Source organism: Antechinus flavipes, chromosome 3 (genome assembly GCF_016432865.1).
Source record: "Antechinus flavipes isolate AdamAnt ecotype Samford, QLD, Australia chromosome 3, AdamAnt_v2, whole genome shotgun sequence".
NCBI classification, from domain to species: domain Eukaryota; kingdom Metazoa; phylum Chordata; class Mammalia; order Dasyuromorphia; family Dasyuridae; genus Antechinus; species Antechinus flavipes.
This window is the reverse complement of record NC_067400.1, coordinates 487,319,607-487,345,237: the sequence shown is the minus strand read 5'-3', so window position 1 is coordinate 487,345,237 and position 25,631 is coordinate 487,319,607. Positions and strand designations below refer to the sequence as shown.

At 34.0% G+C, this 25,631-nt stretch overlaps 1 protein-coding gene across 2 annotated transcripts; it reads right to left on the bottom strand.

Annotated features, from left to right (window-relative positions):
- Positions 1–1,359: 1,359 nt before the first annotated feature.
- C3H11orf54 (chromosome 3 C11orf54 homolog) lies at positions 1,360–25,531 on the bottom strand. 2 transcript variants are annotated; one of them, XM_051986826.1, is made up of 9 exons: positions 25,444–25,531; positions 19,613–19,674; positions 15,103–15,201; positions 11,743–11,816; positions 11,496–11,597; positions 10,019–10,195; positions 6,950–7,099; positions 4,856–4,972; positions 1,360–2,703 (listed from the first exon to the last, which is right to left on the bottom strand). In XM_051986826.1, exons 2-9 carry the CDS (start codon positions 19,668–19,670, stop codon positions 2,530–2,532), a joined length of 951 nt encoding a protein of 316 aa, XP_051842786.1. In that variant the 5' UTR covers positions 19,671–19,674; positions 25,444–25,531; the 3' UTR covers positions 1,360–2,529. The 2 variants fall into 2 exon arrangements, with proteins under 2 accessions (XP_051842786.1, XP_051842787.1); XM_051986827.1 differs by lacking the exons at positions 11,743–11,816; positions 19,613–19,674; positions 25,444–25,531 and having other exon boundaries at positions 15,103–15,192.
- Positions 25,532–25,631: the final 100 nt, after the last annotated feature.

Below are 25,631 nucleotides of genomic sequence, written 5' to 3'. Positions count from 1 at the left end.
ATGTTTATTTGGCTATCACTTATGAAAATTGTGAAATTGCTAAGTAGAGGTTATTATCATAATATTGAAACCTAAAATTGTTAGGAATTATTGATTTGATAGATTGTAAGAGGGAGAGAGAAAGAGAGATAGCATGTTAAAAAGAGGAAGGAAGAGAGGGGGAGAGAGAGGAGGAAGGGGAGGTGGACTGGGAGGGGCAGGGCATAGAGAAGAGCAGTATGGAAAGAAGGCGCAAATTCTTTAGTGGAAGGAACTTGCCATTTGCCGGGAGAAAGGAAATTCACCATGAGGTTAGGACATGTCCTTAGCTGGCAAGCTAAATCCTGAAAAGGACTTAGCAGCTTAAAAGAGCTGCTTTAGGTAGGGGTAAGGCTACCCTAAGGTAGACCTACCTTCTCAGCCAGAGAAGCCTCCAGGGCTAGGCTGCACATCAAGATATTATCTACATACTTGTATTATCTCATGTCTTCTATTGAAGATATAAGGAGGTGAAGCGGGTTGAGAAGCATAGTGGAGTTAGGAGTGATACTATGTCACATGGGGGAAGGGGAAAGACACCATGAGGTGAAGTGACTCAGGGGAGGGCAGCAGACATGTGCTAAGGATTTGGCACCAGGGACATGACTGGGATTTCTGGTTGGACAGTCAGGGCAAGTACACTTTAGCCCTTGCCCTAGAGTCCATTCCCCAGCTTTGCAAACTTGCTGGGTTTGGGGAAAAACTTGGTTCTGTGTGTAGAGTTCAGTTTCTTCACCTTTAGGTTTCTAGAGGTTTTTGATTGGGATTTTCAGTAATTAACCTAAAATTTAGGATTGAAAACTGTAGATATGCTAATCAAGGGTCAGCTAGGTGGCGCAGTGGATAGAGCACCAGCCCTGAAGTCAGGAAGACCTGAGTTCAAATCTGGTCTCAGACACTTAACACTTCCTAGCTGTGTGACCCTGGGCAAGTCACTTAACTCCAATTGCCTTAGGGGGGGGAAAAAAATACTAATTAAGATAGTCTCAAAGCCAAGATAATGGAAGCTGATAAAGAGTTGGATCTACCTTTGAATGTGAGAAATAATTCATTTGGGCCCCTATTCTATTCCAATCAATATTAATCAATTTGATAGAACCATATTGATGTGAACTTTGAAACCAGTGTATTCTCTTTCCTTATATGGAGAAGCCCATCCAGCTATTATTATACATAATCAATTAAGCTAGTTCTCCCAGACTATTCTGTTTGTGTAAGAGATGCAACTCTTTATTTGTAAATAATTTTCAGAAAATAATAAAATAATTTTCAGAGAATCCTAACTGTACTGTGTTCATTTTGCTGAAGTGAAAACTGTAACAAATGAAAAAAGACACATCATTGATTTAAAATACTTTATTCATTTTTTTCAATTATAGAAGATTGATGATCCTACTCAAAAATTTATAATCATTAGACATCTTAAGGATTATAAAAATAGACAAACCAGTTACAAAGAATTCTGAATTATCTATTATGAACCAATTATGTTAGAAGCTGTATGTAGTCGGATATTGTTAAAGCAGACACAGTAATTTTTTGGTTAATCTTGGATTTTGGAAAAAAAACAGCGAAATAAAAAATAAAATCATAGCAGCCATTAGAAATCAATGATTGTGTATTCTATCCTACTGGATAGAATAACAAAGGTTTAAGGGCTGGGATTACTATAAGTCTTTGTATTTTCAGTGGGTAGCTTGGAATCTGATACAAAGAAGAACTTTAAGAAATGCTTATTGAATTAAATTAAAATTATTTGTAAATCTCAGCAATTTAGTTTGGCAATATTTATATTTGTAAAATAAACTGTTAACACTTCAATGTTCTGTTTGTGTTTTCTTTCCTTATGAGAATGGTGGCAAAGATGAGCACAGTGTGCAAACTGCTTTCTAAATGAAAACAAACACAATAAACATAAAAGCTGAATAGAATACATTTTGAGAGACTGCTTCAGCCTCTCCTATATATAGTCCTGAAAGACTATATATGTAGTCTTTATATTCTATTTCTTTAAAAGAACTCAATCCTCAATGTTAAATTACAAACATTTATTATCCACCTACTGTATTCAAGACACCTATACCAGGTGCTGGTTACATTTGATTTCCAATACCTAGGAACATTTAATTTAATAAAAAGAATTAAAAGAAGTAATAGATATGAAAATACACAATATTTCAAATCATTCTTAGACAATAGAAAGTCACAAGATTCCAGATATAGACAAATTCTAAGCTTATGGTTATGCCATATTAATTACAGTAGCATCAATAAAAATTAAAGTGAATTTTCCAATAACAAATCTTTTAATTTTACTAAAATAGAAAAGGTTTTAATGGAAGTCAAATGGTAAGGTAAAAAGAGATCAACATATCTTTTCACTGACTCAGCTTTGACTAAGTTTTTGTTGGATTACATTGCAAAGCAATACATATTTATAAACTTGATTAAACATTTTAAAATTTTAAAGCATAACATATCCCTTTTCCAGTAAAATATTTCCTGATTGAATTAATCACGCCCAAATGTGTGGGTTTCCTTTGGTTTATCAATCCGATAGAGAATCTCTGCAGGTAGGAAATGCCCAAGATACTCTACTGTTTCTGGAGTGGTGTCATAGTGATAGTGTCCTCCTTCTCCATGATGACTAAAACAATGAGTATGTTCTAATCGCAAATCAAACCCCTAGAAAAACAAATCACATATTAAAATATTAATTATAAAATTTATTTGTGCAGAATTTAGACAAAAGATCACAATGCTAATTTTTGTCTATTTGAAGGAATTTCCATATATAAGGCCACTTTGTTCTTCTTATTAAATAAAAGCTAGTTTGCTAATTCAGCTATATAAGATAATCGGTACAGACAAGATAAGCAAAGCAAATTTTTCTCTGGAAAACACTACAAAACTTTTCTGGAAAGAGTGAATTACATTCTTGAAAACAGAATAGAATCACCAACCAACTTATTTTAGGTGAGATCAGTTGTTTACTGGATAAGATGTTTCAGAGATCTATGGCAATTATTTTATTCCTGCTAAATTTCCTTAAAAAATGGTGATCATCACTTCTGATGGATGTGACTCTTTTCAACAATGAGATGATTCAGGTCAGTTCCAATAATCTTGTGATGATGAGAACCATCTACACCCAGAGAAAGCACTGTGGGAACTGAGTGTGGATCACAATATAGCATTTTCACTTCTTTTGTTGTTGTTTTCTTAAATTTTATTTTCTTTCTCATTTTTTTCCTTTTTGATTTGATTTTTCTCGTGTAGCAAGATAATTATACATATACATGCCTATATTGGATTTACATATTTTTTTAACCATGTTTAATATATATTGAATTACTTGTCATCTAGAAGAGAAGGTTGGGGAAGGAGGAGAAATTGGAACACAAGGTTTTGCAAAAGTCAATGGTGAAAAATTATCTTTGCATATGTTTTGAAAATAAAAAGCTTCATTAAAAAAATCGAAGTCAAAAAAAAGAAATGGTGATCATCTATATTTATGTTTGATTACCTTGTTTACTCATTTCTTATTTTTTGGCATCAATAAAACTAGTTTTAAATAAGTGAACTTGGAGTTGATTTAGTTGTAGCATATTTTCTGATTTTTATTGCAACTTGGCATTAATTTTCATCCAATAATTCAAAGTTCTAACTGCATATAAGAAAGGTGATTTTGAAATGAATCTAACAGTAACCTATCAGTTCTCTATCCCTTATAATATGAAAAACTTTATTTCTTTCTTTTTTATGTTTGCCTTGTTCAATGTTTTCATGCTCTTCTTGATGTACAAGTATGAGCCTTCTATAAAATATACAAGTCTTAAAGACTTCTTTTTTTAACCTCTTAGTCAAATAATCCAATTATATCTATTATAGTCATTTTCTGAATATGTTACTTAATTTGAAGCATATTAACAAACTATAAAGAATAATTATTGCCACTTTACAAAGGCTCACTATGAATACTGTAGTATGAGATGATCAAGTTTTCTGTGACATAAAATTTCTTGTCTTTAGAATGAAACCAAATCTGCCAACTCCTTTTGCAAAAGCAAAGAGAATCTGATTACATCTAGCTGCAATTTTCTGCTTTCATTTATAGCAAGAATGTTACTATTGATGTTATTCCGTATCTCTAATAGTATATGATCACTATCATAGTACATATCATTTGTCTCTGGATAAGAATCTTACATTTGGAATACTGCCAGTTAAATGTATATTTATACTCTAAAACATGCACAACTCTTAATATCTTCCATTCCCTTTTCAACTACTTTTGCTATCACCACTGTAGAAAGGAAGAACTGAGGAATTCTTTGTATTTTCTTTGTTTAATTAGTTAAATGTAAAAAGTCATAGTTTGATACCTCATCATGGGATGGTAGTAATCTAGTGTTCTTGAAAGTTATATCAGCAGTATAATCTTTGGGAGGAGTATATATTTAGTCTATAGAATTCAAAGTTAAGTCAAATTTAGCATTTCAGAGGTTCTAAATTGTCAACAAATTTGTGACATTTTGCATTTTATCTTTCTCTCATAGCTCCTTTCCTGTTCCCTAAAACATTCCTAGATCTTCTCATCCTTTTAAAGTGACAGATTATGCCTACTTTTTCAAGTACAGCTCAAGCATAGAAAAAGTCTTCACAAGTAGGCTTGTCACCAGGTAATAAAATTCACTGGCCACAGACACACATGAAATAAATTATTTGTCACAATTCTGGTTTATATCTATATCTATATCTATAACTATCTATCTATCTATATATACATAGAGAGAGAGAGAGAGAGAGAGAGAGAGGAGAGAGAGCGAACACTTACTGGGTCTCGAGAAACGAAAACTGGCTGACAAACCAAGGGAGCCTTGATTTCAAAAAAATGCAACCAATTATTCACATCTTCATCAGATGTCAATGGACAAGATGAAAATTCTGGGGGCTATAACAAAATTAAGAATATAAACATACTATAAGTTAATGATGGTTCCTTAAAGTTGACTCTAAAATTTTATCAAAATCATGTTTCAATAAAATATTGTCTTAGGTATTTCAAAGGTATGTCTACTATCCTAGGCACCTACCTATTCTTGCAAAAATGTAAAATAAATCTTTCCTGAATTAAAAAAAATCATGTTTTGTTTTTCCTTTAATATTTTATAACTTCCAGGGGTTTAGCCATCCAGTCAATAAGCATTTATTAAGCACCTATTTTATGCCAGAAACTTGCTAATTGCTGGGAATATACAGAAGGACTCTATTCAGTATACCACAGTTGCAAAAGACAGTTCCTGACCTTAAGAAGGTCAGTCTAATGGGAAAGAAAATATGCAAGCACCTATGTTCAAGGTTTACATAGGATAAATTGGAGATAAGCAACACCAGGAAGACCACTGAAATTAAGGGGGATTACAAAAGGTTAGAGGTAGAAGATGAGCTTTTAAGTGTGACTTGAAGAAAACCAGGGAATCAAGGAAGTGGAAATGAGGTGGGAGAACAAACTGCAACATGACATAGTGGAACAAATACTGGCCCTGTAGTCAGAAGAAATTGTGTTCAAATCCTACTTCAGATTCTCTTTGTATAAAGTTGGACAAGTCACTCAATTTCTATGAATTTTATTTTCCTTACTCATGAATGAGAGATGTGGACTAAACAGACTTTGAGGATCAGATGAAGCAGGTACCATGTCTTTTTCATGGTTCTGAAGGCACATTTTGGATAAATATAGTTAATCTTCTATTGTTCTTTTTTACCTCCTAATGTCAGCCTTACTTTAGTTGATTTGTATCAATCAATAAAAAAAATTTCTAAATGATGATTTTGGGTCGGGCATTGTACTGACTGGCACAAGAGAGGCAAAGAAAGAGTAAAAACAGCTCTTCAATATGCTTATTCTGTAATATAAGAAACACAACATATATAAGTCCACCATCTTAGAAAGACAGCTCTTTGGTCTCAGCTCTTCACAGACTCAAGATCATCATGATGGTTCTAAATATAACCATGTTGAAATCATTTGATCTGATTTTTAGCTTTCTCAATAAAACAGAGATAATAATGTTTAAATTGCCCAGCTAACAGGGTTTTGTACTAAAAGAGGCCAATTAATAACACTAATAATAGCCAGCAATTATATGGTGCTTTAGACTTTGCAAACGTCTTTTCTATATGTTATCGTCTGAGGAAGGGCTTAAACTCAGGTTTTCCTAAAACTAAGAATGACCTTTTATCCTTTTTTATCTCTACTGATGGAAGATCATCAAAAGCAACCTTTTGTACATCCTGAACTCAAATGCTAATATATATTGTGCTATAAATTCTAATTCTTTTCTTTTTTGGTGAAAATAATCATTTTTTAAAATAAGCCCATATTTAAGGAGACCCTAACACATGGCATACAATTAGCAAGGCATGAGTGAATTAATTTTATTACATAGCCCAAAGGAAAGGAAAATGTACATTAAAATTTCTCATTTAGACTGCATCAGAAAGGTATGTCTTTCAAAATCAGGTATGATAGCTATGCATTTTCAAATATGATGTTTATGTGGTACAAGTCTATAAGACTATACTATAGTAGGAACTTGAAATAAAATGTTACTTGTTAGCTCACAATAGTGTAATTTGTCATTATCACTAATGAAATTTTTAAAAATTATTTTAAACTTAAATACTAAATAGAAAAAAATATTGCCACACACAAAGCAGAATATAAGAAAGGATTCAAATTATATAGCAATAAATTTCCATTTCAAGAAAGCCTGTGTAATAAATATAAGACATTGTGTTCAGAGCTGTCCATCTTTTCTTTGCTTCCTTGTAGGTTTTCTTTCAGAGTATACTGTAGAGAATCTCATAAGTATTTCAAATTAAAAAAATAACAACATATACGCAACAATAAAAAAGAAAAGCTTACCATGATATGAACCTTTACTTTTCCATTCTGAACAACAAATGTGCCTCCCATTCCTACAGGTTTATCTCCATAATGTTTTTCAAGAGTTTTTCTCATACAAGTCACAAAATTATATTCTCCAGTTCTTCCTTTAGCTTTGATTTCTATGACCTATAGAATATACATACCAGTCACTTCACAAACTATAATCTATATTTGGTCTCAAATATATGTAGTTTGGGCAATATATCTTTAGAAGGAGACTTGGTGCTAAGGAAAACATGTTAATTATTCTCATAGTTTATTTATACTCTGTTATAATCTTATATATATATATATATGTATATATATATATATATACAGCTTGAAAAATAAATTATTAGAAAGTGACAGGGTCTTAAATGACATGATTATAAACATGAATATTAAGAGAAATGAATTTAATATAGTCATATGTTCATCCATTTGATTTTCCTTAAAATGATAAGAAAGATCTGTCTTATCTGGATTATGCCTGCCAATACTTAACCTATACATAAAATAATAGCTTGGTAATTTCACTTGGATAGTATTCTGTTTGGTGGGAGAAGAGTGAAAAATGGAAGTGCTGTGCAAAAAAAGGAACAGTGAGGCAGAACATCAATAAGAGTAAAAGGACAACAATTATTATGCCTTATTTTTCAGATGAGAAAACTGAGGCTTATAGAAGTAGCTTAATAGCCTCAGTATCATTAATTCTAAAAAGACTATATGGCTTCTGAGATCCCTGTCAGCTCTAGATCTATAGCCCTATGATTCTTAACCCAAATTCCTCTGGACCATGCTGAAGATTACAGAGCCCAAGTGGAAGCTTCCAGTCATTCTTCAGCCTGTCCTTTGACACTCCTAGAAAAGACTTTAAGAAGCAGATAGCAATGTCCTTTTGAGTATTCAACATTGAAACTAGGAGTTGCCAAAGAACTATCCTTCCCTTTAATTCCCTGTCAGAGGGATTAAATGAGGTTTGGAAACTTATAGTCGTGTGTGTGTGTGTGTGTGTGTGTGTGTGTGTGTGTGTGTGTGTTGTTCTCTTCTTTAAAATATAATATATAATGGTTCTCTGGGAGCAGGTTTCCTGGGGAGCTTCAGCCTCAGTTTCAGTTCTGTGTAATAATCACCTCAAATGCAGCCAGCTGATAAAATCCAAATGTTTATTTTCTCCTTCCAAGTCTTGTCTCTTTCCTTGGGCCCGGTTAGTTTTCTTAGAGGCCTCTCTCCCTCCTTGGTGCCAAGAGCTCTTGCAACTTGTCTTTTAGTTCTTCCAGCTTCTGCCTCTAGCTCAATCTCCAACTGACGCTCCCTTCTCAATCTTTTCAACTGACTTTTCTCACTCTGTCAATCTTCTGAACTGACTGACTGAAGCTCTAAGAGTTTCTTATATATGCTCTCTTAAAGATGTGAACCCAAAGGTTGACTCCTCTGAGAGAGTGGGATTGTGGGTTTCTGACTTGTAAATCTCCCGAACTTGTGAACTAATGTGTATGAGCTAATGTGTGAACTCTCAAAGGTGCAAACCCAAGCACACAAGCACTGCTTCCATCAATTCCAATGACTCAACACCTTGTTTCAAGTTCTGGCCCATAACGTGTGTGTGTGTGTGTGTGTGTGTGTGTGTGTGTGTGTATGTGTGTATGTGTGTATGTATATATACAGAGACTATTTTATTGATTTTCTGTTATGAGTTCAAATGTTGAAGTTCTTGTTCTTCTCAAAGCACAGCCGGTTTAGAGGCTTAGAGCCCTTCGGATGTCTCCAAATCCAAAGGTTCTGTCCTTCAGTCTCTGCCTCTGCTTTCTTCAGCCTCCAACCAACACAGAGATGGAATGTCTCTCTTGTCTCCTTCTGGGGAGTCCAGCCACCAACTACAGTGGTATGAGATGAAGATGAATCTGGTTGTCCACTGAACTCTCCACTCGTAGCTGTATCCTCTGAAAACCCTTCGTCTGCCACCAGAGTCGCTCCTCTCGAGTCCAGCTGAGCTCTCTTCTGCGACCAGCCAGCCAAGAGGAAAAAATGTATTCTGCCATAGATCCCTCATCGCTGGCCTTTTATCTGACTCTTCTGAGAGAATGGGATTATGGGTTTTCTCCCATAGTGCTCTCTGGCCCAACGAGCTTTAAGGGAGGTGTGGACTCCCTTGAAGTTAGAAAGTGTACTTTGTGAAGCTAGCATACTTGTGGACTCCAATGAGTAAAGGTGTGAACACAAGCCTTGTATTAATTAGTTCTACTTAGTACCTTGTTTCAGGTTCTGGCCAAAATCTTCTTGTAAGATTAGATCAACTCTAATTAGTTAGCAGTTAGTAAGGATTCCAACAATTTTCCTCTTTTTAATTTATATTGCTAAAAGGATTTTGCTGTTGGATTGATTTGTCTCTGATATTGTTTAGTCAGGAGAGAGTATACTTGAGAAGAGGAGTCAGCCACGAATGGAAGGTTATCACAAATTGTACAATGAACCTGGGAGTAAAATAATACTTTGTATTTAAGTGAGCTTATGTGGATAAGTGATTTATGATCTAGCTCTAGAATCTCAGATCTTCCCTTCTCAAGTTATTTGATATTCTATTCAATTATTAGTAATACTAAAGCTGATTTTCTGGAGATTGATGGGAAATGAAGATGAGAATTACTTCAGTTTTTCACCTTTGTGACAAAGTCCTTTGCTACAGCTCCATCAATACCAGTATAGGAGTTATAAGTGGCAAATGAATGAATGACTGTGGAGCCATGAAAATAATAATTGTGTAATTATTTTCCTTAGTAGATTGGTTGGTTCTAGTGAAACAATTATGCTTTTCAAAATAATCCTGTTGGCCTTTGATTTCAAAGTAGCAAGTATAATTCTCACCCTTAGCCAAAGAAGTACTCTCTGAATGTAGTTTTTTCCTACAACTTTAGAATATTATGAATTTATGTAATCTAATTTTTAATAACTATTTTCCCTTTTTTAGGTAACTTCAAATACTAATTTAAAAGTTTAGAGCAAAAAAAGCTAAGTTCAGGACTTTTTATTAACAATGAAAATGCTGTCTTTTTTCCAATTATTCACCTTGCCAGACTGGCCTTCACTGGCAAAGAGATTAGCCAGTAATGCGAATCCAAAGTCATTATATTTCTTACTATATTTCTCTAGTAAGCACCCTCCATCTTCTGGGTTAATCTGGGCAAAATAGCTTCCATTCACAGCAGGCTTATGATCACTTTTAGTCTGCACAATAGGCATAAACTGGGGAGAAAACACAAAAAAATTATTATTCAATTCTGGCATTTCTATTCAAGGAAAATGTTTTTTATACCATGATAATGTTGATGACATTATTGGAAATGTACTGATATAAATAATAACAACAATAACAGAAGTTTACATTTGTATAGCACATCACAGCTATAAAGACTTAAACACAAATTATCTTGAGTAATATAGTAAGAATGTTAATTTATATCAGGCCTAAATATTCAGTTTGAAAACCTTAAAAGATAGGAAGATTAGTCAATATAATAATTTGAAAATTTTCATTTTTAAAAAATCATGTAAAGTAGCATGATAAAAGACTAATAAAAAGTCCTATCTAGTTCTAGATCAATGATCCTAGGATCTTTAGGGTAAATAGTCCTTTGTCTTATTACATTTGTAGTTTCTTCTTTTAGAAATCTATTTCTAAGACATTTTATGTTTTTAAGTACAAGGACAAAATTCTATGCTTAAATTTAGAAGAAAACATAAATCATTAATACCTATATCTTGAATGGGTTGGGAGAAAGTATATATTAGAAGGACTTCACAAAAGAGTCAAGAAACATTGAGAATTACATATTAACACTGAGATGAGACCATAGCAAAAATATGTGAATATCAATAACAATCAATTACCATATATATATATGCAATGCTTTATAGTAACCAAGCATTTTACATATATCATCTAATTTAATTTTTTCAATACTTCTTTTGGTCTAGATTGTAAAAATATTCATAATAGATGAGGAAATTGAAGCAAAGAGATTCCTCTAATGTAAAAGTAAATGGAAGACATGGGTCTGAATTTCCAAAAGTCTAGTGTTTTTCCCACTCAACTATAGAGGACATACTCCTCAGTAGTTAAATAAATGACTACCCCTTTTGAGATAATAGTTTATTTGTGCCCTTTAATATTTCATAATCCAAAGATGCTAGAGAAGGGAAAAGCAAGGAAGGAGAAAGAATTATTTCCATATATGTGCCAAGAATTAACTTAAGTTTCTTAAGAGTGATTTCTTATAAACTGAAAGTACTAAACAGAACCTAATATATGGTCAAAATAGGCCCTTGAACCCATTTGTTATGGAATTTATGACCTGTGAGTTTCTGAAACTGAAGGCCAAAAACACTCTAAATTTTATACCCATAGAACACTCAACAGCCTGCAGCTAACTTAACAAATATATACAGTCACCCTGATGCATTCTTTTATGAGAAAATGGAGATAGGGAAAAGATAACCTAAAAGAGACTTTTGCATTAATAGGTAAGTTAATATAGAAAAGGACCTCAGCATTGATCCCAAGAGTCTGAAATGGGGCTGCTCCTGCTCCAAGAATGAAAGCCCCAGGGAATTCAATTTCCTTTGCAATAATATTCATATCATAAACCTAGGAAAAACACAAATAACAATGTTAATCATATCTTTCTTGAAGTCCCCAATTAAGTTCTAATCCCTCATTCTCTGACACACTCTTATCCCTATACTCAACAATCTTGACTTGTATAATATATGTTTAAAAAGAAAATACTCACCTTTTTTTTGTTTACAAGAGGTAAAAGGTAAGGAACCCCACCAACTTCTATAATTCTAGGTTTTCCACAGATTCCTGTAAACATATAGGTCAATTTTTTTTAATTAAAAACTTTTTATTTACAAAACATATACATGGGTAATTTTTCCAATAATGATCCTTGAAAAACCTTTTGTTCCAAATTTTTCCCCTCCTTCCCTCCACCCTCTCCCCTAGCTGGCAGGTAGTCCAATACATGTTAGATATTGAAATACATGTTAAATGCAATATATGTCTATATATTTACACAGTTATCTGGCTGCACAAAAAAAATCAGATCAAGAACGAAGAAAAAGAAAAACTAAGAAAGAAAACAAAATGCAAGCAAACAACAACAGAAAGAGTGAAAATGCTCTGTTGTGTTCCTCACTCAGTTCCTATAATCCTCTCTCTGGGTATAGATGGTTCTCTTCATCGCTAAACAATTGGAACTGGTTTGAATCATCCCATTATTGAAGACAGCTATGTTTATCAGAATTGATCGTTGTATAGTCTTCTTGTTGCATGTATAATGATCTCCTGGTTCTGCTCATTTCATTTAACATCAGTTCATGTAAGTCTCTTCAGGCCTCTCTGAAATCATCCTACTGATCATTTCTTACAGAACAATAATATTCCATAGTATTCATATACCATAATTTATTCAGCCATTCTCCAATTGATGGGCATTTTTGCACATGTGGGTCCCTTTCCCTCCTTTAAGATCTCTTTGGGATATAATCCCAGTAGAAACACTATTGGATCAAAGGGCATGCATAATTTGATAACTTTTTGAACATAGTTCCAAATTAGGTTAATTTTTTTAACTAAACCAAACTTATGTCTTTCCATCCAAAGTGCAAATTGCCAGAAGAACCACTAATTTATTTTATTAAGAGAGTTTTATCTAAGCTTTTGCAAAGAATTTCAAAAATAGCATAAAAGGCCAATAGCAATAAAATAAAATGCATTAGTCTTATTACCATACCCAGCAAACTCCTATTCCACCTGGAGAAATGAATATAGCTACTGGAACTACAAATAAAGGTCTAAACTGAGAGCGAATCAATCTATGATGAAAAACCACTTTATATCTCTGCTGAAAATCTTTGAGTTTTTTGCTTAACATTTTTGTTCACAAATATTTTGTTCTGATAAAGATACAACTATTTTAGAATTTGGTTCCAAGAATGCTGCATTTGAGATTAAGAAGGTCAAAGTTCATCTACACCCAGAGAGAGGGATGTGGGAACTGAGCATAGATCATAACATAGCATTTTCATTTCTTTTGTTGTTTGCTTGAATTTTATTTTCTCATTTTTTTTCTTTTTGATTTGATCCTTCTTGTGCAGCAAGATAATTGTACAAATACATATGCTTATATTGGATTTACACATATTTTTACCATGTTTAATATATATTGGATTACTTGCCATCTAGGAAAGAGGGTGAGGGGAAAAGGAGAAAATTGAAACACAAGGTTTTGCACGGGTCAATGGTGAAAATTTATCCTTGCATATATTTGGAAAATAAAAACCTTCAATAAAAGAAGGGTTAAGGTTCAAATTCTGGTTCTGTAGGTCCTTAGGCAAATCATGAACTTATGGATTCAATTTCCTCAACTGTAAAATTTATGGATTCAACTCTAGATGACTTCAAAGTTACCATCTATTTTTAAATCTGTGATCATCTTTACTGAAGTTCTACCAAGTACTGTTTGTTAAGTTTCAGGTTATTATGGGCAATCTTAGGTCCTTAGATAAATGTAATTGTATTTAAGTTTTAAGTAAAACTGCAATCAGCTGCTTCTTAGCTATTAGAAGAAGAAAGTTATCTTTTAAAATACCAAATTCTACTCTCTAAACAAAACTTCTTATCATTCTACCTTTTCCCTTTCTCCCCCATGACTAAATTATTCTTTTTCTTTATTGGGTTACCTTCAGTCCCTTGATACATCTTTATTCTCCCAGTCTGTCTACCCAGCACTAGCTAGTCATTCCCCTATATGTGCCTCTTGAATGTTTTATGTTAGCATCCTTTGCATTCCAGAGTAATGTTGAATTAAAAGATGAACAACTTTCAATTATTCTCAAACAGCAAATATTTACTGCATGGTAACTCTCCATCATTTGTTTTCTCTAATCCTGCACAGGGCTAATGAGACAAGTGAAGAGAATCAAATTAGGTCTGCTAGGTATTCAATTCAATTCAATTAGAGTTGATTCCTGTCTGTCGGAAACATCCACTCTTCCAAGGGTATGTAAGCATCAAGAAGCCTTCATGAGAGTTCTTTGGTTTACCAGAGGAAAGCAGTCTCATGATCTTGGACTGAATGAAAAAAGGCTTCTAAGAGGGGAGGGGATACTCCCCTGGACTCTGTCCTCCATGAATCATGTCTAGAACACTGTGTTCAATCCTGGGCACCACATTTCAAAAAGGATATTCATAAGCCAGCGATGTTCTAGAAGAAAGCCCACAAGAATGTTGGGGGAGGAAAAAGCATTATTCCTCAATCGATAAATGGATGAAGGATATGAACAATTCTCAAAAGAATAAATACAAGCTATCAATAACCAAAAAAATCTTCTAAATCACTAATAAGACAAATGCAAATTAAAACAATTGAAGTTCTACTTCATACCTAATGGAAGGGACCCAATTCAATAGAGAGTGAACAGAAAAGAAATATGATTAAAATATCGCAAAGGAAAACAGCTTTGAAAGACTTAATATTCATCAGTCCAATAACCAATCACATTTTCAAGGGAGTTATAAAAAAGCATTATTCCCACCTCTTGGAAGAAAGGTATTAGATCCTTGATACAAAACTAGGCTCACATTCTTAGACATCACCAATATGTAAATATTTTGCCTGATTATACTTCTATGTTATGAAGGTTGGCTTTTATTTGGGAGGTGGGAGAGAATTGTGAGGGCTAATAGGAGGAGGAGTACCAGGTGCAAAAAAGAAAAAAAAAAAACCCAAAAAGGAAAGAAAGAAGCATTAGTGAAACAGTTTTAAAACGCACAGAAGAAGTCGAAGGAAACTCAGACAAGCAGAGCAGTGTTGTTAGTAAACCATGGGAAATTTAAAATATACTTTTAAAAAATGAAATAGTATATGATAAATTAAGTTTTATAATGTTTCTTGATATATAGAAATGTTTGTGTTTATGTTTGTCAAGTTTATAATATTAAAAAAGTGAAATCTGAAAAAAATTATTCTTGTGATTAGAAAGTATCTCTTACATTAGTCCAAGTGAAGGTAAATATTTAAATAAACATGTGCTTATTACATAATATAATTGCAATTAAAAAGTAGAGAATCAATGAAAAGAATTACCTTTAACAGGATATGTATACGGTTCTTTGGTCAGATCAGGACAATCAACTACAGAGACTTGGACATCAGCAAAATTATTTTTAAGTCCATTCTGTAGAACTAATATGTAGAGAGGAAAAAGTTATTCATTAGTTAATACTTGGTAACCATATGTCAAATCTGCCCTAAGCATTCTGATTATTACGTTTTCCATTAAACTTATAGGAATAAAAACAAAGTCCTTTCTAAATTAGGAAATTTATTTTTTGTAATCTGTCATACAATTTAATGGGAAAAAAATCATTATTTATCATTAATACTCAGAATTATGCAGTAAGGGTACAATCACATCTCATTTTGTACAGAATAAAATTCCAAAAGTAAAAACAGCTTATCTAGAATGTTTATAGATTAATGGCAATAGACAACACAAATTTTCTTGGTATCATTTAAACTTGGTATCATAAAACCAGTACACTCAATTAATAATCTAAGTATCCCTGAGTACCGCATACATTGCAGCATCATGTATGTCTTATTATAGTTTTATTTATTTTATTAGATATTTTCCAGTTACTTCTTAATCTAATTTGGGCTGCACTCAGGAGCTCCTGATGTTGGGTGGCTCCTAGATGACATCTCTGGTCTAAAAACTGTGTCTAAATACTTGTAAAAGAATCTAAGTGTTGGAGATGTTGATAAAGGTAATGAAAAATTCCTTGAACATAGATACCTCAAAACTAGAGGATAATTCTTTATCTAGCTTTCTTCTATATAGCTTCATTACCCATTTATTATCAGTTGCTATAAAACAGTAATGCTCCTCCATTTCCTTAACTTGTACAAAATAAAGATAATACCATGCCTAGCAAAAACTGATCTGAAGTTCAAAGAAGTCTTCTAAAGTTTTGAGAATGTTAGCTTTTCCTGTAGGAGTCTTTATAATAGTAATCCTGAGTTTAACTACTTCCAGTGAGATTCAGTGAGTCTGGCAGCCATGGGGTCTGTAGGTTTGGTACGCTTAGGTCCTAGACATCTGATTTTACCTTTATCTGATGGTAGCCTGGCGGCTTACAAACTTGGTGATTTGGTGGCTGAGGACCCTCGCCTTGGGGACCTTGGTGTTGAAGATCTTGTTGGTTTCTCCCCAAACACTGCTAGAGTTACAGGCTTGTATTTTTTTAGCCTTATCTCCTTAGCAAAGCTTAAGCACCTAAAAATTTTAGAACCAACTTCTTTTCGAGAGTCATTTATAGGTCTGAGTTTCTTGATGCCATTTGTAAGACAAGTTGTGGTTTAGACTTGGACATCTTTACATGACTATTTCTGCTGCTGGAGACCATGAGACCTCTTTTCCTCAAGCCCCTAAATCTACATCCTCTTCCATCTTGCAATTACCTCCTACCTGATTCCCTCCATTTCCCTCCTTTCTGTATCTTAACTTCTCAATGTCTCACCAATCTCTTTTCTTCGCTCTCAAAAGAGATGTCACTTTGTGCCAAAGTGAGCTTTCCTGCCTGCAGAACTGTACACTTCCACATATCTCATTTTTCCCCTTTCTTTACTGCTAAACATTTTTCATGTATAGTTATGAGATATCAGATTACATCAGTCAATTGCAGCCCTTAAGCTTAAAAGAACAAGCTTAGAAAAGTACCACCAAACTTCTACATTTCCTGCTTCTATTTCCTTATTATTCAATTCCTTGTAATCTGGTGTACATTTTCATGTCTCTCCTAGGTCATTGATTATCAAATTATCACTAAATCCAATATTCTCATATCTCTTTGAGTTCTCTGTAGCATTTAACACTTTGATCCATCTTTCTTAATATTATCTCTTTCATGGCTCCCATGACCTAGCAATCATACAGTTCACCAACTTTTCTGATCAGTAGTCTTTTTCTTTTTTCCTAGCTCTACATCCTCTACCCCCATCTCAAAAATGAATGGGAGGTTATCCTTCTCATCTTTCTATACTCTCTTCCTTAGCCATGATCATGGCTTTAATGATCATGATATACTTCAGTTCAAAACCTTTATCTTTACCATTCCTCCCAAGAGCAATAGTTCTGTATACAGTTCTGTGACAGTAACTGCCTACTAGCACTTCAAATTTGAAATGTCTAAAAATATATTATATAATCTTTTCCCCCAAAACTGTTCTCCAACACACCTATTTCCCATTTCACTTGATGTCATCACCATTTTCTCATTCAACTAGGCTTATAATTTCAGTCATTTTGGATCTTTTGCCTTATCCCCCTTATTCAATCATCTTCCAAGTCTTGTTGATTCTACTACTAAAATATCTTTCACATCTGTTGCTTCTCTCAACTTCCACTGAAATCACATTTGTTTAAATAGTTTCATCTCTTCTTTCCTAGATTTATAGAAGAGCCTCCATATTGGTCTTCCTGCCTCTAGTATATCCTCTTTACCAATCCATCCTTCAAACATTTTTCAAGTATTTTCAATATAAATACCATCAATTGTTCCTCACTGCCTATCAAGTTAACAGTTAAATAAAGTGTGTACCCCAGATTCAAAGCTATCCATAGTTTAATTTTAACATACAAAACTTCTATTCCCCAATTTTCATTCTGCTCACTTTTATTGTAACTTTGCACATATTATCTATCATGCCCAGATAATTTCCTTCCTAGTAATTTCCTTCTGGTGAAATGCCTCCTTTCCTTTAAAGCTCAATTGAGTTGATACCTCCTATGATGCCTTCCCAGATCTAGTATGAATGGTCATTCATTCCTTAAATTTGTCTTTTTGTTTTTTGTCTTTTGCTAGAAATTTATTGGCTCTAGTTTCACTCTCTCTTATGTCATAATTATTAATTGTACATATATATATATAGAGATAGATAGATAGATAGATAGATATAGATATAGATATAGATATAGATATATATTTTTTTCCTTCTTAGTAGATTGCCAGTCCCTTTGGAGCAAAATTTTTATTACATCAATCTTTGGCTATTAGTTTAGTTTAGCACTCTCATATGCCAGATACCGTGCTAAATATTACCTATACCAAGTTGATCAATGAAAGTTTTTCTATAAAAAGGCATGCCAATTTCTTTTAAGGAAATGCTACAAAACCCATGCAAAAACTAAGGGACATTTGTGTCTATATTATGAAATAAACTTTAACAGCCCAGAAAAAAATAGATGCAGACACCTATCACTGCCTGGAGAAGTATACTGGTGGCACAAAGACTTAGACCTTTCTTAGATTGTGAGCTAGAGACTTTTTTTGTCTTTTTCTACATTTCCATTTTTCACATTTGCACATGGGAGGTATGTAATAAAAATCATTAACTGATAGAAAGAATATGAAAACTGAAGCAACATACTGAGAAATTTGATCATGTTCTTGGCTGTCTGCCTTATCTAGTAGAGACTAAAGAAAAGGGCCCAAACAGAAAATTCTTAATAGTGGTTTACTTTTTTTTTTTTTAAACTTCTGGTCACATGGAAGTCTGAGAAAGCTATCAACATAGAAATAAAAGAGGTAAGAAACCTGAGCATGTTTCTGAATATTCTATTTCATCAAGGGAGGTTTGAATAAAAATACTAATGTGGTAAGATTATTAAATAAAACAGTCAACATATAACAATTGTTATATGTTTAAAGCTTATTTCAATTAGCAGAAATTTAATAAAACAAAATTGTTATCATTGCCTTGAAATCAATTCTATACAAATTTATTAAGTGCCAACTTTATACATAATCCTATGGTACCTGCTGAGGTGATGAGGAAGAAGGAAACTTGCAAAACTTATTTCAAATGTCTGTTGATTTGCTCGGAGTGGACACGGCCACCACCAATCTGATTCCTTAACAGATGATTTAATTTAGATGTTGTGGTCAAAAATATTCATTACTTGGTGGTCAACTTAGTGAGTAGCTTCTCTACACTTTAGTGGGCTGGTCTTCTATGAGAGTTACACTGAATCTGTCTTTCGAAACTTAGTAGAGACTATCAAAACTTAGTAGAGACTATCCACTAACTTTTGAGAACCCAGTGTCACTTTCACATCATGAAGAGATTATCAAAGTGCAAAATTAATACAAAAGTACATTAGTGAAAACTATGATAAGGCATAAAAAGAGTAAGATGCAGTCCCCAATCTTCATTGAGTTTACAAGACTAGGTTTAATTAGAAAATTGTGACCCATACACAATCATATTTAATATCAATGTGGCAAATGTGTAAGGAGGAGAAGAACTTTTTCTGAGGAAGGAAAAATAATTTTTAACTTGGGATAGGCAGATTTGAAACTAGGATTATCATTGTTACTTTCCCTCAATAAAACTTGTATCTTGGTTTAAATTTATGTTCTAACAACAGGGATTGTTGTTTTTAATCGAAAGGGAGGAAACTATATTCATATAATAACCTACTTTAAGAACCCATGATTGAAGAAAGAAGAAACCATTTTAATAATAGTTTTCATAATTATGTGTTTCCAGATGAATTTAAAACCCCAAAGCAGCCATAAATATTTATACTTACCCCCAACAAGTTCTTCTAAACTTGGCACATGAAAAGAAAACTTCTCAACACTTGCCATTTTGCTATACACAAAAATGGAGGAAAAAAGATACTTGAGGCACAAGATTATTCACAGCTGTTAACCTGTCAATGAATGTAAATAATTACTCATTAAAAGAAAGTAAAATAGCTTCTAGGTTTCTTTTGACATGTAACTGTGTGACATAAAAAGGATATATTTGTTTTTCTTTTTGGGAGGTGGGGAAGGAGGCTTGGTGAGGAACCAAGAATAAAAAGTACACTCTCTAAATCCAAATAACAGTGACCAAATGCATTAATACATAAAATATAAACTTCTTCGTCTCCCTAACCAAGTTGATTTGATCCCATCTTATTCCATTTTGCTTCTCTGGGACATCACTCCATCATTGCTTCAATCCATCCAAAGTGATTTTCCTGAAGCATAGTTCTCACTATATCACCTCTTTACACTCCAGTGGCAACAAATTCAAATACAAATCCTCAAATAAAAATGTTCAAAGTCCTTCGCAACCTACTCTCTATTAGCCCTCACCCCAACTTCCAGTCTTCTTACACATTATTGGTTGCCAAGTATTCTTTCATCCAATGACACTGGCTTCCAGGCTAATCCACAAGAAGTCCCTGGCTTTGGGCATTCCTCTGGCTGATCTCCATGTCTGTAATGTTCTTCCTCCTTATTTCTGCCTCTTGCTTTCCTTTAAGTTCCAACAAGTCTTTTATAGGCAGTCTTTTCTTAATTGTAATGCCTTACCTCTTTTTTTTTTTTTTTATTGTCTACTATTATTTTATTTATTTTTTTAACATGATAGAAATATATATTAAATCCAATATATACACACATATTCATAATAAATTATATATTTCTGTACAAGAAAAAATCAAATCAAACCAGAAAAGAAAATGATGAAGAAAATAAAATGCAAGCACACAACAACAAAAAGTGAGAATGCTATGTTGTGAGCCACACTCAATTCTCACAGTCCTCTGTCTGGGTGTAGATGCCTCTTTTGATCACATGACCATTCGAACTGGTCTCAATCATCTCATTGTTGAAGAGAGCCACGTAAATCAGAATTGATCATTGTATAATATTGCTGTTGCCGGGTACAATGATCTCCTGGTTTTGCTCATTTCACTCAGCATCAGTTCATGTAGATCTTTCCTGCTTTACCTCTTTTAATTAGCTTTAGTTATCTTGTATATGGCTTCTTTGTACAGGTTTGTTTTGTCTTCTATTAGCTAATGAAATCCTTGAGGGCAGGGAATCTCTTTTATTTTTATACCCAGAAAATTGGGACTAACTCAGGGTTACTGTGAGGATCAAATAAGATACTTGTTTAAAAAAAACCCAAAAAAACAACACAGCCTAATGCCTGGTACACAGTAAATATATATTGACTAAAGTAAATGAAAAAATAGAAGAAAATAGAAAAACTCTTTCAAGTTCACAAACCTCCCCAAGCTCCCAGTGCCACCCCACAGTAATCCTTTCTTAGTCCATAGTCCTTATCCAATGTGAACTCCAAAATTTCCTTATAGCTTGCTTACCCTTCTCCCCATATCATTAATGACATATTAAACATTTAAATTTGATATCTCAAGGACATATCAACATGTCCAAAAACAGAACTATATCTTTTCTTGAATGCCCAACCCTCTTCTAAACTTCCCTCTATATCTGCCAAAGGAAGAGGCAACATGTTGTTTAATTGTTTTCAGTTATGCCCAATTCTCTGTCATTCTATTTGGGGTTTTCTTGGCAATGATACTGGAGTAGTTTTGCTATTTCTTTCTCCAGCTCACTTTACAGAAGTGGGATTAAGAAGAGATGCGAAATGGGGATTAAATAACCTGCCCAGACAGCTAAGTGTCTGAGGCCAGAAAAAATGTCTTGCTCTATCCCATGCTCTATACACTATTCCACCTAGATGACATTATAGAACAACATAATAGATAAAACACTGGATCTGAGTCAAGAACACTTGGGTTCAAATACTACTTCAGATAGTTTACTAGCTTTGTACTTCTGGGCAATTCAGTCAACCTTTTTATTACCGAGGTTAATCTACTTTGGCAGAGGAAGTTTCCTTATCTATGAATTCTCAATACTAATGAGAGTAAAAGTTCAGTCCCAATCCTCTTGCTTAAAACAGTAAGAGCACAGGATCACAACTTTTGTGCCTGAAAGGACCTTATTAAGGAGATCAGAGTCCAATCAGTCGGTTTTCAGATAAGGAAACTGAAGTACAAAGTGATTAAATAATTTAGATTTGGAATGGATGCCCATCAATTGGAGAATGGTTGTGTAAATTATGGTATATGAACGTTATGGAATATTATTGTTCTGTAAGGAATGACCAGCGGGATGACTACAGAGAGGACTGGCGAGACTTTACATGAACTGATGCTAAGTGAAATGAGCAGAACCAGGAGATCATTATATACCTCAACAACGATACTGTTTGAGGATATATATAATCAACAACTTGATTAGCATATATTTAGACAATTCTGGGACCTGGTCATCCCCCTCTGACCTCTCCCTAACTTTTCCCCAGTTCCTCTCCTTGTTCCCTGTTGGAATACACAGGAGCCACCTGACAGTGGCTGCTGGAGATCCAACCCAGACCTGCAGAATGGATCTCCTCGTGTGAGAGGATGACACAAGGAGACTGAGAAGCAGTTGTGTTTTCTGACCTCTCTGAGAGGCCACTGTATTCTGATGGAAGTAGATCTCTTCGATAAAGAGAGCTAATTCAGTTTCAATTAATCAAGGATGGACAGAAGCAGCTACACCCAAAGAAAGAACACTGGGAGATGAATATAAACTGCTTGCATTTTTGTTTTTCTGGTTATTTATACCTTCTGAATCCAGTTCTCCCTGTGCAACAAGAAAACTGTTCGGTTCTGCACACGTATATTGTATCCAGGATATACTGTAACCTATTCAACATGTAAAGAATTGCTTGCCATCTGGGGGAAGGGGTGGAGAGAGGGAGGGAAAAAATCGGAACAGAAGTGAGTGCAAGGGATAATGCTGTAAAAAATTACCCTGGCATGGGTTCTGTCAATAAAAAGTTATTAAAAAAACAAACAAATAAATAAATAATTTAGATTTGAATCCACATCCTGATTTCAAGCCTAGTCCCTACCCCATGTCTCTGCTAAAAGAATATAAACTCGAGGGCAAGAATTGTTTCATTTTTATCTTTTTATCTACAGAGAATACTACAATGCTTGGCTCATAGTAGACAATTAATAAATGCTTGTGGGTTATGTCAAAGTTTGAAGAAAATGTGGACAAAATTGAAAATGGTTATTGGGAGAGTGAGGGAAAGAATAAACGATTATATTGCACTTATCACATGCTAGGGTATTGTGCTATGTGCCTTTTTTTAAAAAAATAGCTTTTTATTTACAAAACATATGCATAGATAATTTTTCAACAATGACCCTTGCAAAACCTCTGCTCCAAATTTTCCCCTCCTCCCCCCCACCTCCTCCCCTAGATGGCAGATATTCCAATACATATTAAAATATATGTTAAATCCAATGTGTATACACATCCATACAGTTATCTTGCTGCACAAGAATTGGATCTAGAAAGAAAAATAAATAAATAAAAAACTGAGAAGGAAAACAAAAATACAAGCAAACAACAACAGAAAGAGTGAAAATGCTATGTTATGATCCACACTCAATTCCCATGGTTCTCTCTTTGGGTGTAGATGGCTTTCTTCATTACTGAACAGCTGCAAATGGTTTGAATCAATTCATTGTTGAAGAGAGCCAGGTTAACATCAGTTCAAATAAGTCTTTCCAAGCCTCTCTGTATTAATCTTGCTGGTCATTTCTTACAGAACAATAATATTCCACAACATTCATATACCACAATTTATTTAGCCATTCTCCAATTGATGGGCATCCATTCATTTTCCAGTTTCTGGCCACTACAAAAAGAGCTGCCACAAACATTTTTTACATGCCTTTTTTAAAAACAAATATCTCTTTTGATTCTCAACAATAATCCAGGTACAATAGTAGTTGCTGTTATTATTTCCATTTTACTGTTGACAAAACTGAGACAGACACAAGTAAAGTGACTTGCCTGGGGTCTCACAGACAATTAAGTATTTGAGACCAAATTTGAACGGAGAGCTTCCAGATTTCAGATCCATTGCACTACTAGACCACTAAATGCTATCACTGATGTCCTATTGGAGGCCTTTACTTCAGTGCCATGGTTTTCAAGTGATTCCAAAGTGAAATACAATCTATATTCATCACTTCTTTAAAGATATGAGTTAGTCCCTAATTTTTCTAAAAAAAAAAAAAAAAAAAAAAAACCTTCCTTGATAATCCATCTCCCAACTCCAAGACTTTTGTTCCACAATATGAAAATATATATGATGTTAACCCTAAAATAATTTATTCTTCAGGTATTGCATCTGGCTCCAATCAACTAAGATAAAGTCAGTTTCCCAAACTGTTCTGTTTTTATAGAATGATCTGATGTGGAAACTCTTAATCAGCTCATCTTCCCTGAGACTGCCTTGATTAGCATATATTTAGACAATTCTGGGACCTGGTCATCCCCCTCTGACCTCTCCCTAACTCTTCCCCAGTTCCTCTCCTTGTTCCCTGTTGGAATACACAGGAGCCACCTGACAGTGGCTGCTGGAGATCCAACCCAGACCTGCAGAATGGATCTCCTCGTGTGAGAGGATGACACAAGGAAACTGAGAAGCAGTTGTGTTTTCTGACCTCTCTGAGAGGCCACTGCATTGTCTGACCTCTCTCCTCTTCCCTCTGCCTCCAATTTATTTCCTTCTCTGTTATGGGCCAGAACTCTTACTTAAAACAAGGATTCTTGTGCTAACGAAGTGGAATTAATAAGACAATGGTTATCTACTTTAGCATGGTGAGTAATAGTTCTCTGGTTCAGTATGATTGATTTAATCTTACAACAAATAATGGTTCCCTAGTGATATAATGATTGGCTTATACTCAGGATATGATGAATGGATTTAACTGTAATAGAGCATATAAGCTGAGACAAACTCAATCAGGGTGGGACATAGAGACAGATTCATTCCATCCTCCAGATCTAATAATCTGTCTGTTAATGATTCTAAAGTCATCTGGCCATAGACTAATCCTAAAAATATTACTGTCAGACAGATAATTTTTTGGTCAGTTAATAAGTAAGTTACTGAGACAAAATAGTGAATAGACCACCTCTAAAAATTACCGGTAAACTGTAAAATTAGCAAATGAGTAACATGAAGCTCTGGTCTCTCTAACTTTGTCCTATAAATTTATCTTCTCTTGGTTCTTTGCTAAAGCCTTTTGGAACTCAGCACACTTCAATTGGCATTACAATTACAATAAACTTTGTCCCTTGAGTTGCAGATGGGTTCAAGCCTATAAATTCTTTTGAGATACCTTATGATACTGGCCTGTGACCTCAACCTTTTGGGGTCTCCTGAATCTCAATACCAATAATAACACTGAATTAGGAAGAATGGGGTTTCATAGCAGTGGCTACATCAGGGACAGGTGAATTAAAAAGAAAATCAATAATTATTTTGTCCCCTCAATAGAAAATAGTTTACTAAATAGTAGGTATTCAGTTTGCTTAAATGTAGGTATTGCACAATACAATAAACACATGCAAACCTTGTAAAAATAGTGATAATTGTTATTAATAGTATTATGCCAATTAACTGTTTGAAGTTGGATTTTAGTCAAAAAGAACAACCCCCACCCCAACCAATAGGTTTTTTATATTTCTGGTTTGTTTACCTGACCTTGAGCAAATTTCTTCTCCGTGTCCCAGGCAATTTTCCAAGACTCTAAATTGCAGAGTAGGTAGGTGCCTTCTGTATAGATATAGAAGGCTTTTCCACAGAGTTCTTCACACCCTTGAAATGACAAATTGGATCCAAACTTTTTTAGAGAGTGCTGGGGAAGGGAATAGAAATATTTCTTTTTTTGG